We start from the raw sequence: 13868 nt of genomic DNA, 5'->3' as shown, positions 1-13868 counted from the left end.
TCTGTTAAGGTAATTACATTGGCTAACAGTAAAGAAGAGATCTTTTTTTAAGATCTGCTGTCTCACACATAATGCGTTGAATGAAAGAGGCCCCCTCTATTTGCGGAAAAAACTATTAAAATACTCCCCCTGTAGGAAACTCAGATCCAGTACTCTGGATCTCCTCCAGATTCCGCGAATCCGCCTCACCCGCACTGGGGGTAGATCCTTCTCATATCTTGCGCCAAGATATTGGAATGACCTCCCCCCAGCCTTGCGCAAAATCCCAATGTCTAGCATTTTTAGGAAACAGCTGAAAGCTTTTCTGTTTTAACGGTGATATCCATTTTTAATCCGGGCTTACAAACTCTCAGTACACTTTCCTAGTCAGCGCCGAGATGCCCCAGGGTGATTTGAGCGCTCTACAAAACATATAGCAAGCACTCTTACAAAATGCCTACCATCATGGGTGGCGTGCATCCTACACCTTGTAGTCCCAGTTGCCATATGTAACATTTTACACTGATTTATACACGTATGATTAATTGTCTCTGTATGTGTGTGTGTGATGTAAAGTGCTCTGGCACCCTACACTGTCATGAGAGGTGCTAAAAACAAATGAAATACATGTTTCACTGCTGGTGATAGAGAGGGCATCATTGAAGAGCCCCATCAAAGATTGTCGTATCCTGGTGCACAGTAAAGGCATCATTTACTATGGTTTAGAAGTTAATACTATTGATATATAATGACAAATGTTGCACCATTTTCCCCAAATTTTCTTGGGGGTGAGAAAACAAAGTCTGTAAACTGTCAGTTTGTTTGTAACACACAGCTTTTAAATATCTGCAAATGAACTGTGAAAACATATCAGCAGTTAGGAAGCCACAAATGGACCAATTGTTTGTAATTCAGAAGTATGCGGAAACAGAGTTTTAATAGGATCGAAACAATCAAAACACTTTATTTGGTGATGTTCAAATGATACATATTTGCCGAAACCACATTTCCACATATTAGTATTTGTGCGCTGTATAGTGTTATCATTAAAACTGAATGTTAGCATTTTGCTTCCATTCAGTAGAAAATGTTCTGTATGTAAAAGACAGTGCCTCCTTCGGCCCTACAACTATGCCTTAACAGGCCTTAACAGTGTATACAGTTTCTAGTCTGTAGCACACTTCTGTGCATCAGTGAGAATCTGCAGTTTACAGCTCACAGAAATGAAACGGCCCAATCAGTATACTCTTTCTCATATATAGGTAAAACAAGCAGGGCCGAAATATGGCTAGCCACTAGCCAGGTCATTATATAGTAATGTCAACTCCTATCTACTCTAACCCACAATAATATCATAACACTCAATTATAGCTCTTGCAGGCTGGTTAATAACGCCCTTTTCCTGCTCTTACCCTCACACAAGTCCTGTCCGCTATGGATCTTATCCATCACTCAGTACTGTACCTGCTCCTATGCAAGTCATCACCAGCTGAACAGAAATGGAATGGTTGAAACGATCGGACACATAAAGCTGGCCACTCCGAGGACTGCACTCTAGTACAGCACTGCAGGTCCCAATTAGCTACATCCTTTGTGTGCCGCTTTACATCTCACAATAACACTGATGTGTCTGTAAAACGTACTTTTTGTCCTGAAGTTTTGTCCTGAATTTTGACCTTCTGTCCTGAATTTTTCTCCTGAATGTTGACCCTTTGTCCTGATTTTTTTCACTCACTGTCCTGAATTTGCACCCATGCCAATTGGTACCCTAAATCCCACGCACGCAGACGGGACAACTGCCAATATTTAGTTTATGTCCCGTACCTCACTGCCTTAAATGAGGCAGGGTAGTCTGAGCCTTGATTGCTTAACAACCGCGAGTGCCGCGATTACTTACTGGAAATCTGATTATTCTGAACACAATCACTTCTGGGTTCTCCCATGCATTACAGGGAAAGCAAATCGAGACCCAGTGAATTGAAGTGATTTGCGCGAGAACACACAGCTACCATGAGCGTCAATTCACCAAAATGCCAGGGGTACCCGTGGTGACATCCCACGCCATTTAACCTTTACTTTCTCCCATACATGTACGCTTTCACATACACACACACACATTTACTCATACACACACTCATTCTCACACAAGGACACTCAACCGAAAGCACACACAACATACATTTAAAATCATTTTTCACTTACCTCAGCTGCAATGGAGGGTCATATTCCAGCAAATTGTAATTCGTTCTTTATTACACTAATTGTGAATAATAAAATATTTTTCACTATTAGTGTAATGCAGAATTGACAAAAACAAGAAAAGTGGATTTGCCCTTGTGTGCCTGGCACTGATTTTGCTACATCTGAGGCTAGGGGTCGCAAAGGCAGTGCCAGTGGTGGCAAGGGGCAAGCCAGGGTTCGCAGCTGTGACCCCTGGCAACCCCTAAATGACGTCCATGACGTTTCTTCGAGGGATTTAGCCGCTTTTAAAATCAGATACTGAGGTTTATACATTCTTCTTGCACCCAGTTTTATACAAAAGAACAATGCTTATTTCAAAGTGGTTGTTCAATAAAATAAACTGCTCACTGTCTTCAGTAATGCTGAATTGCCACACATGCAAATCACCTAATAAATCATCCAGACACTGTAAAAGAAACCTTGCTAGAAATAGCGTAGGCAAATAGAGTAGACCATCTCGGAAAGTTGAATAGGTAGCACCAAAGAAAGAAAGTTATTTTTGAAACACGACTATAGATCAGGTTAGCACATCATTCTAATTAAAACTGCTTGTATGTTGCTCTCTCCAGTAGCACGTTGAGTGTAAGGAAACACAGTATATGTACGAAGGATCAAGTCAATAAAATAGATTATTAAAACAATAAGGGAACAAAGGCAAGGCTTTCAGAGGAGCACATCTGCCAGGTGATAAACGTACACTTATCTGTATTCAAATGGGAAAATGTTCCAAGCTAAGGTCAGCCCTTTGGCTTAAATCTGTATTGACAAACAAACACACACAGCACATTCACATACACCTCTCAAATGTGTATTCGGGAGTGGTCTTTGCGTATCATGCACAAGGTGAGCTGTATTCCAACAAGGTAACTTGGGTGTCATGTGCGCTCAGAAGGTGCGTGTGTATAAAGCTACAGGGTTTTTAAACGAATGTACGCAGTATCACATGCAATATAAGTAATCACTAGGTAAGTTTCCCAATTCGCATAATTCAAATATAGCACAAAGGCCTTGGAATCACCATTATGTTTTAATTTAAACACACACAACAGGCTGTATACACATCACATACTCTTTTGTGCAATATATTGTGCATGTATTCTGTGTAGGAATATTGAATCTCTGGGGCGTTTTTTCAATCCACAGCAAACAAAACCATGCTGGGTAGTGGCACAACATGCATGGAAAGGCAACCAACCCGGCTAATTGGATGAAAAGCAGACAAGCAAAAAAGGCCACAGAAAGGAAAAAAAAGTTCATTTAAACATGGCGTAGGTGAGGCATTGACTATATAATCAAGAGGAAATGAGAAATTAGTCAAGTAGAAGAGGTATCCATTTGACCAAAGATGGAGCAAACTTGTCTAGAGTCTCATCAGCACGTCTGGGAATGAATCATTGGAAAACTTTTACAAAGAACCATTTACTAATATAAATTGCACTATGTTGCTACGGCATGGTGTTAATTCTATTCAAACTAGGGTGCTTTGGTGAGCTAAAAAATCAATGGATTTAACCCAGATCTGTGACTGAGGGTGAGTGTTTGACATTGTTCAGCATTCCGTCCATCATCTTTTTGTGTTGCTATAGTTGCCCTAAGTGGTAAGGGTATGCCCAGGCATGGGTTACATGCTCGTTATGCCACTGAATTCAAGCTAAGCTGGCTGATGATGGGTGATACCCAGAAACTGGTCCCAGGATGCTTGTTTTCCGGTCCAGGCAGGACCTGGCTTGGCAGTTCAGGTGGGACTGTTCCTTTGGGGAGCAGGGTCAAGACCGATTTGCATATGGCTGGGTCCAAACTGGGGTGGTATGGTGAGCAAAAAAACTATGGATCTAACCCAGATCTGTGACGGGGGTGAATGTTTGAAAAGTTTCAACACTCCATCATTTTATTTTGTTATGTAGTGTGAATGCACAAACAGCCCAACTGTCACCATCCCTCAGAAGTGGTCTCCACAGGCAGACAGAGAATGGCAAAGCATGAAAATGCCCTCTTTCTGAAAGTGAAACCACTAGAGGGGTTAGGCCCATAGGACAAGGGTCAGGTAGGGCCGTAATACTTATAAATGCGAAAGGGGGGTACCTGACACCTTCAATATTTATGCTTTATCTCTTTATGGCATCTACCAAACAACTTCTTTCTTTTGTTTGATTTGGTTATTTATTAAACCATTCCATTTAGGATTTTTTCATATATTTGTTTTAGCAAAATTCACAAGTATGAAAAGAAGAAACTCATAATTTTCATATTACATCACCAGACAATACATTGAACAATTCACGAATTACATTCATAAACAAAAAAAATTGAAAAATGACATTACTCATATACAACAAAAATTCCAATCAGCGTTATATTTTACACCATTATATTGACCACACGGTAATCCTTCGGGCTATCACTCGAACCCAAATTCAAGAGACTACCTAACAAAGGGAACTACTTTCTGCTTGTGGGGAAGAAATCAGTTTTACAGTCCAGGTCCCTCAATAGCAAAAATATAATATTTGACAGTTCCTCAGTGTATCTAGATGCCAACGCGTTTCAAAGCACAGTCTTTAAGTACTGTGCTTCTCATCAGGGTTTCTTATTCATGGGTATTCATGAAAATCTGAAACATAAATGATGCAAAAACCAGTGTAAGTGAGTGTGTACCTACACTACATGAATTCATAAAAAACACCTCTCCAATTCTCCATCACGATCTATGGGGTGCTAAACAAAAAAATTACCTGATGTAAAATTAGTTGAACTCATCGGTTCGTTTTCGTGAAGGCAACAGATTGCAGGTCTGTATTTGCTTTTTAACTCTGGCAATGGGGCTTGTTGTTTTGCCAAAAGTATCACATGTTTATCTGTGATGACACAAACCGGGTTGAGCTCAAGCGATTACTTATTACAGCTCAATTGTCCTTTCAAATGTTTGGTTTAACTTTTAGAAGATTCAACATGTTACCTTTGTACGTACGGGAATATCGAGAGCGACGCGGACATCAGTCACCACACGTTCCAATTTCCTAAAAGAATTATATTTATCAGTTGCCCGGTTTGACAGACAGCAAGCTGCAGCGCGAGCAAACGCTGTCTAATTTCACAACACTTACTTTCAACAGCTCGACCGGGGTGATCCAATGTTTCTTGACCGACTTCAAAGCGCATTACTCAGACGCTGACATCAATCAACACGCATTCCGATTTCCTAAAAGAATTATATTCGCCAGTTACCCGTTTTAACAGACCGCGGGCAGCAGCGCGAGCTGACGCTGTTTGATTTTACAACACTTACGTTTAACAGCTCTACCGGAGCGATCCAATATTTTTCGACCGGCATCAACGCACATTGCTCAGCTGTGGGAATTTCTCGGAAGAACATATAGCGCGCACAATGTTGCGCTTAGTGTCCTGGGGATTGTAGTTAAACAGCCAATGGCAATGCGACAAGGGGGGAAGAGCATTCTGTCTCCCTGACATGTGCATTCTGGGAATTGCAGTTAGAGGAGCAATATATTATGCTCTAGATAGTTCTGTCATTCCGTTGAGACCTGTGACTGCACTATTATATTTTAGTATCAAGTAAGCTTCTTTTTGGATTAAAGCAGTGTCAATGTCTATTAACCTTTTCGTTGTATCCAAGGCAAATAAAACTGTCCACTAAAATTCTCAACCATGGGTGCTGTTAGTACTTTCTTTTTTATTCTTGACCTATGTTGTGTAATGCGTTGGTTGATCTGCTGATTTGTCTTGCCTATGTATAACTTCAAGCATGGGCAAAGGACAGCATAAACAATATTTTTGGTTTTGCAATTTGTAAACTCAGAGTGACGCCATTTGATGATATTATGTACAATCTCCAACCCTTATATTACAGTGTCACACACGGAGCAGTTTCCACATTTACGGTGTCCCACAATCAGTTTAAGTTGCCATTGTGATAGTAAAGTCCCTTTCAGTCGTGTAGGAAAAATATCTGCCCTTACAATTTGTTGGCCAATACTTCATGGCAAATAAAGGCTTCTGAAGGGGGCAATCCAAGTTTTCTAACAGATGCCAGTTCTTGAATACTACTTGCTTAAATTTATTAGTATCTGGGCCAAACGTAGTGACACAAACCAGTCGCTCCAATGGCAATTTTTCTCTCTTTTGTAGAAGTGCTTCACGAGGTGTATACCATGCTCTTTTTGTGGCATGCTTAAACATCTTCTTCGGATATCCTCTCCTAATCATTTGGTCACACAAGATGGCTGCATGCTCCTCATAGTCAGATTTTCTTGAACAATTTTGTCTGATCCGCAAAAGCTGTCCATACAGAAGATATTCTTTCAGACTTCTAGGGTGAGCACTCTTATGATGTACGATGGTATTTTTGTCAGTCGGTTTTCGGTGCAGTGAAGTAGTCAACCTATTCTCATGTGGGGAGACCTCCACGTCCAGGAACGTCATACAGGTCTTGCTTGAGTTAAAACTAAATTTTATATCTTCATGGCGAGTGTTCAACCAACCATGGAAGCTTTCCAATTCTTCATGAGAACCTTGCCATAGACACCAAATGTCATCTATATAGCGCAGCCACTGTAAAATTTGTCCTTTGAATGGGTCGTTGTTAAAAATGAATCTATCTTCATACTTAACCATGAAGAGGACCGCCATTTCTGGGGCGCAGGGACAACCCATTGCGGCCCCTTTCACCTGAATAAAGAACGAATCTTCAAACTTGAAGTAGTTTTTTCGGAGTGCCACCTCAGCTAGTTGTACAATAAATGAGGTGGGCACCCTGTGGGGGCGTGGTCTATCGTCCAAGTATGCTTCAACCACTCGTAGCGCCTCATCTTGGGGTATCTGCGTATACAACGAAGTTACATCAAATGAGACCATCCATTGTATTTGGTCATCAAACTCTAGGCCTTCCACTTTGAGGATAAAATCAGTCGTATCTCTCAGATATGATGGCACATCCGTCAAGAATGGCTTCAAGAAAAAATCAATGTATTTTGAAATGGACTCCAGGAGGGAATCACTTCCCGACACTATTGGTCTCCCTGGAGGATCATTAAGCCTCTTATGGATCTTCGGCAGAAAATACATTACCGGAATCCTTGGAAATTTCTTAAAAAGATGGTCGAATTCTTTGGGTCCCAAAAAGCCACTGTCCAAGCCAACCTTTAATATTTCGGCTATTAGTCCTTGTGTTGATCTTGTGGGGTCTTCTCTGACTTGGCGGTACCATTCTTGATTGTACACTTGATTCCTGCCTTCTTTAATATACATCTCTCTGGGCCAGATCACGAGGGCTCCGCCCTTATCGGCCTGTTTGATAACTACAGTTGTGTCATTCTTAAGCTCATTAATGGCTATTTACTGTGTCACAGATATGTTTCGCTTAAGGAAAGTGTTCTTTTTCTCCAAATGATTAATTGCGGACAAGATAACCTGTTCATAGGCATCAATATCTTGTGCAACAGTTTGAGTTGGTGGAACGAACTTTGATTTGTTGGACAGCCCAGAAACTTCCCTATTACTTTTATATTCTTTGCCAGAAAAAAATGATTTCAACCGGATCTTTCGGCAAAATTCAATAGCTTCTAATTTAAGTCTGGTAAAATCCATTTTCTTGTTTGGGACGAATTTGAGGCCCAATTCTAACATCGCTTCTCCATCTTGAGACAATTGTCTCTGGGATAGATTAACAATAGATGTTGGTTTTACGACTTATAGAACTGACGTCATGTCCTCATCTCCCATGGCTGGGGTTTGAACCTTCCTCTTGGTTTCTGTTCGCCTTTGTCTAAAAAAGATACCTGTTTTTTAGATGTACCTTCGTGAGGATCCGAGTCCCCTGAAGAATCAGATTATGACATTTCAGCAAAAGTAAGGAATCGATTCCTAGAGCGTCCTTGGTAGTTAGAAAGGACTCGACGGGATTCTGTTGAGGTATAAAATTCATCTTTCAGGAATGGGTATACTTGATCAATATTGAAAGACTTGGTGTCTCTCTCAAACTTTGCTGTTTTGAAGCTAATAGTATTGTCCTTAAATGTAAGTATCTCCTTTTCAATTTTATCTAATAGGGTCTTTGCTTCTGAGACTGTATGGTTATCCTTAACTGCCTGAACTAGTTGTTCAAGTTCTTCAGCTTCCTTTTTACACAGTCTTTGAGCTGTTTCTATAGTATGAACCATTAAATCACGGTTACATTTGGTGTTTATAAAACTAAAACCCTTTCTATACTCTGGGTCCTCAGTGAATATGACTTGGTATGTTCTTAACCTGGAGGCCCCGATCTGTTGTCTTCACAAAAACAAACCGATGAGTTCAACTAATTTTACATCAGGTAATTTTTTTGTTTAGCACCCCATAGATCGTGATGGAGAATTGGAGAGGTGGTTTTAATGAATTCATGTAGTTTAGGTACACACTCACTTACACTGAATTTGCATCATTTATGTTTCAGATTTTCATGACTACGCATGAATAAGAAGCCCTGATGAGAAGCACAGTACTTAAAGCCTGTGCTTTGAAACGCGTTGGCATCTAGATACACTGAGGAACTGTCAAATATTATACTTTTGCTATTGAGGGACCTGGACTGTAAAATTAATTTCCTCTCCACAAGCAGAAAGTAGTTCCCTTTGTTAGGTATTCCCTTGAATTTGGGTTCAAGTGATAGCCCGAAGGATTACCATGAGGTCAATGTAATGGTGTAAAATATAACGCTGATTGGAATTTTTGTTGCATATAAGTAATGTTGTTTTTCAATGTTTTTTTGTTTATAAATGTAATTCGTGAATTGTTCAATGTATTGTCTGGTGATGTAATATGAAAATTATGAGTTTCTTCTTTTCATACTTCTGAATTTTGCTAAAATATATATCAGAAAAATCCTAAATGGTATGGTTTAATAAATAACCAAATCACACAAAAGAAAGAAGTTGTTTGGTAGATGCTATAAAGAGATAAAGCAAAGTATTGAAGGTGTCAGGTACCCCTCTTTCTAAAAGTGGCATTTTCAGACATGCAATTTAAAATCCAGCTTCATTAAAAGATGTATTTTTAAATTGTGAGTTCAGGGACCCCGAACCCCAAATCTCCCTCTCTTCCCAATTGGAAGTTACACTTGTAAGAGGTTATAGGGCAGCTCCAATGATAACCTATGGTAGAGATAGTCTTTGCAATAGTGAAAAACAAAATTGGCAGTATTTCGCCGATATGGGGTGATACCCCGAAACCGGTTCCAGGAAGCTTGTTGTCCGGTCTAGGGAGGACCTTGCATGGCAGTTCGGGCTGGACTGTTCCCATATGGCTGGGTCCAAACTGGGGTGGCATGGATTTTAACCCAGATCTGTGACTGGGCGTTAAGTGTTTGGCATTGTGCAGCATTCCATCCATCATCTTTTTGTGCAGTTAAAGTTGCCCAAAGTGGGAAGGATATGCCCAGATGTGGGTTCCGTGCTCTCTAAGCCACTGGATTCAAGCTAGCTTGGCTGATGTTGGGTGAAACACCAAAACCAGTCCCAGCATGCTTGTATTTCTAGTCCAGGCAGGACTTGGCCTGGCAGTTTAGGCTGGACTTTTCCCATGGAATGTCCTGGCTTGGGCATGACAATTACATCAGCTGGTAAAGGTCGGTGGGGGGCATGCCCCCTCCTGTGCCTTCCTGAGTGCCCCCCAAGGGGGTCCACAAGCAACCGCCTATACAGCTTGAAGAACTCCACCAGGAAACCATTGGGGCTAGGGGCCTTTCCCGATTACACCAGGGCAGACCCTTCCGCAGTTCTTCACCAACAGTATCCCTATGTAAGGCATCCCGGTCTTGTTCCATCATAAAACGCATGGGCAAGTCTTTCACAAACTTCCAGAGGTCCTTGAAATCCACCATCAGCAATGGGGCATATAACTCTGTATAGTGAGTAGCAAAGCTTTGTGCAATAGCAGCATTGCCCATGCGTCTAACCCTGGTTTCATCGGTTATGTGTGTGATGGGGTTGCAGTGCACCATGTTAGTGCATAGCCAATGCAAGGTCTTGCTAGCCTTGTTGCACCAGTGACATATGCAGATTTGAGTAGCAAGTCATTCCAACCGTGCCTCATTCATGAGGAGCTGTCGGAGCATCATTTGTTGATATACCATGCTCCTTAGTGAAGGTGGGGGAGCTTGATGTTGCCTGTGACGCGTCCAATTCTAAAATTTATTTTTCTAGGTCTGTTATTTCTTGCCTGTGTTTAGTATACTGTACTGTGAAATGACTGAGGATTTCCCCCCTAATTGTGGCCTTTAGTGCTTTCCAGAGAAACTCTGGGGACTCCACTGTGCCCTATTTCATGCTTGAGTATTGTTCTGTAGCTGTTTGGATGTGAGTCTTGGTGTCGGGGTCTTGTAACCACCATGCATTCAGACCCCAGCCAAGGTGAGTTTGCCTCGGGCCAACCTGCATCCAGATTTCTACTGGGGACTGGTCTGAAAGGCCATGCATGTGTATACAGACCTCTCAAATTATGTGGGACTCCAAGACGGAAAGTAGGAAGTAATCTAGCCAGGAGAAAACCCTGTGTGCCCCTGAGTGAAAAATATATCTGCACTCTCCTGGATGCAGTATCCTCTAAGATTACACAAGCCCCATGGCCTCAATGAATCATACCACGGGGACATACCCCCCAAGTGACACTCCCCATCTGGGAAAAACTGTCTAGCTCCCAGTCACATTTCTTCATAGTCTCCCCCAAGGACCCACTGTCCAGATGAAAATTGCGTCAGGAGGGTACCCTGTGTTTGCAGGAAGTCATGTGTTAGTTTTGTGGGGGGCAAAGGATGCTAGGCACTGCTATAGGATGGCCATGGAGAAAGCTGGAGATGTTGTGAAATGGCCCGATCATATTGTCATTTCTTGTCAATCGTCAGGGGCAGGGTACCACATATCAGGATGGCTATTCCATGTGACCCCTAGTGAAGCCCCCGTGGAATGTTTGGGTAAAGCCCATACGGGCAAATACCTGACATTTGATACCCACCAAGTGTTTGTCTTGCAAGTGGAGTGTCTTTTTGGTAGTTTCAGCAATGTTCCCCACTTTATAGGGTCTAGGATGCATGTAAGAATGCGTATCGAGCTTGGTACAGTGGACTCACTTTGTGTCACCATGGGGTGGGTCAGTGTAAGATTGTTGGTCGGGCGGGGGAAGTTCTGGCCTAGAGTCATTCATGGCAGTACTTCATGGTGTCTTGCGTGGGTACCAACCAAACAAAGAGAACAAACAATAACACAATCTCCCACCCCATACCTCGAAAACATCAAGTACCTGTTGCAGAATAAACTAGGAACTGTCGCCAATCAGACAACCAAACCCAACCTCATTTCTCTGTACCATCCCTAACTCAGTGCCAATAACAAAACCCAAAAGCAAGAAAAAGACAAAAGAAAGAAAGAGGGGGTCCAGGGGAACCGCTATACACAATGTCCATACATTTCAGAAAGGGAGAGAACCAGGCATGCCAAAGAGAGCCCCACATCAGGAGCCCTCTTCCCTGGTCTTAGCCCACAAGGAAGGCCGCCTCTGGATTACCGGGTGTGGATCCAAAGACCTCGAGTGGTGAGTCATGGCGGGTCCACTAGATCAGTAGCTGAGTGTCTCCACCTTTGGCTGAGCTGAGACCAGTGCGGCAGCCATCCCCAGCCATGGCCCAATTGTGCTGTCGGCCTCGCCCCCTTCCTCTGAGCCAAGGGTGTTTCCTCCAAGCACTGAATAAGCCGCCTCAGGTGTATAGAAAAATAAAGTTTTGTCTTGAGAGATGACTTTGAGGTGCGCTGGGAATAGCAACATGTATTGCATTTAAATTATTTATGAGAAAACAGCGCCTAGCGAGGAAAAGGGTAGGTGGGCCAATTCAAAATATTTTGAAGGAGAAAACTTTGGAATGGCAGGAGAAACAAAATGTTTCTTTTGGGCTTGGAGCAGAAGCCATTATCCAATTATGAGCCCCTAGGGTCAGGGAATGGCAAGGAGCACTGATCTTTTAATGGAGAAAAGAATAATGTGTAAACTGTTCATGTGTGGAATTGCAAAGGACTTCTTGAAATTGATTAGTAAAGAGGGCTGGAGGAGAGTGTGCACAAAACAAACAACATCATTAGAAATATAGGCTCAGACAACCCGTAGGAAAAGGAAGACCATCAGCTCATTGAGAACGTCCTTTCTCAGGACATTTGGCCTTCAACTCTACGAGCCAGGGGAACTAGCAAAACTCCATGACAATTGCAGTATCAAAACTGGAAGGCTGGTGAATCCAGGCCCAGACTAGCCACATCGGGTATTGGCTGTTTGCACTGTAGGTTGGCATGCTGTTGTGTTGGTTTTATTGTTGGGGGCAAGGCTGGCCATGTTTCCTGCCTGCAGTGCTTAGAAAAAAACAATGCAAAAGAAATGGTTGTAATGTGTGCTGGTCAGACCACGCTCATTTCAAACCATTTGTTTTTGCATTTGGTTAGTTATTTACTCCTGCAGTGTTGCTAGGGGCAGCACTAAACTTCATGGCTTTTTGGGGACGGGTGTGAGGGGTCTGCTGTTACTTGGCTCGGAGAGTTCAGCACATGTATGTTAAAGACTCTTCAAAATCAAAAGAGTGTATGTCTTTATAATGTGGCCTTTGCAGCGCATTTCAGATCAGTATATTAAATTACATTAACTGACAGTTGCTAGAAATTATTCTAATTATGAACACAGCTGCCCTGATGAAGATGCTATTGGTGAACCAAGTAGGAAGTTAGTTTTCCTTAGCCCCCTATATACGGCCTAGGACAATGGTCTTAACTTATGGTCCGAGGCCCCCGGGGGGTCCATATGAGGCCTACTCAGGGGGTTCGTGACTGCTTCACATGATATCAAAATGAATCAATTAAAATTAATAGAGTATATACAAGAAGCAAGCAACATTGACACTTTACATCTTTTCTATATCTTATTGTGAATTACAAGAAATACTCAAAATTGTGAGCATTTGTTTGGTGTATACTTGTTTGGGTAGATTTTTCCATTGTTTTGAGGTCCAAACAATAGTAATTGCCTGGGATGGGGTTACTGACTTCAAGTAATGACTCAGTGTGGGTCCCAGGACTTCAATAATGATTTAGTGAGGGTCCACAGAAGTCAAAAGGTTAAGAACCGCTCAGGATGTAACTATAGATGAAGTAGCATTTTAGGGGAAGATTTATTTGAAACTGACACATCTGTATAGAGGCGTCAGCTCCCTGCGCCTGTGTGAAAAATCCTTGCTCCATCATAGATGCGCCGTATTTACAATACGGCACACTACGGCGCAAGCATTGACAGATGCGTCAGAAATTCTGACGCATCTGTTGGTGGAAATGTCACGCATTGCTGGAGTCTTGTCGCAACTCCAGCAATACGTGTTGCGGCCTATTACCAACACACTGTGCCACTCCTTATGCCTGCTTAAGCAGGCATAAGGTTTTATCGCAGTGGCGTCCTAAAAGTCACGCAGCGAAATCTTGTAGATTTCACTGCGTCACTTTTACGAGGCTTTCCTGTGTTGGAACGCCTACCCTGCATACATTATACCTGACACAGGTATAATGTCAATCAGGGCTTTACAACGTGACGCATCCCCATAGATGTGTCACGTTGTAAATTTGCCGCATTTT

At 42.2% G+C, this 13868-nt stretch overlaps 1 protein-coding gene across 1 annotated transcript in view; it reads right to left on the bottom strand.

The window, feature by feature from the left end:
* Nucleotides 1-7572: 7572 nt before the first annotated feature.
* The window catches only part of LOC146817419 (uncharacterized), a 57583-nt gene continuing 51287 nt past the window's right edge, over nucleotides 7573-13868 (bottom strand). The window contains exons 4-5 of the mRNA XM_085609640.1: nucleotides 8181-8380; nucleotides 7573-7890 (exon numbers count right to left, since the gene is read on the bottom strand). Coding sequence (XP_085465766.1) covers nucleotides 7573-7890; nucleotides 8181-8380 — 518 coding nt within the window. The remainder of the gene's footprint in view (nucleotides 7891-8180; nucleotides 8381-13868) is intronic.

Source organism: Triturus cristatus, chromosome 6, assembly GCF_964204655.1.
Source record: "Triturus cristatus chromosome 6, aTriCri1.1, whole genome shotgun sequence".
Taxonomy (NCBI): Eukaryota; Metazoa; Chordata; class Amphibia; order Caudata; family Salamandridae; genus Triturus; species Triturus cristatus.
This window is presented reverse-complemented; position numbering and strand designations above follow the sequence as displayed.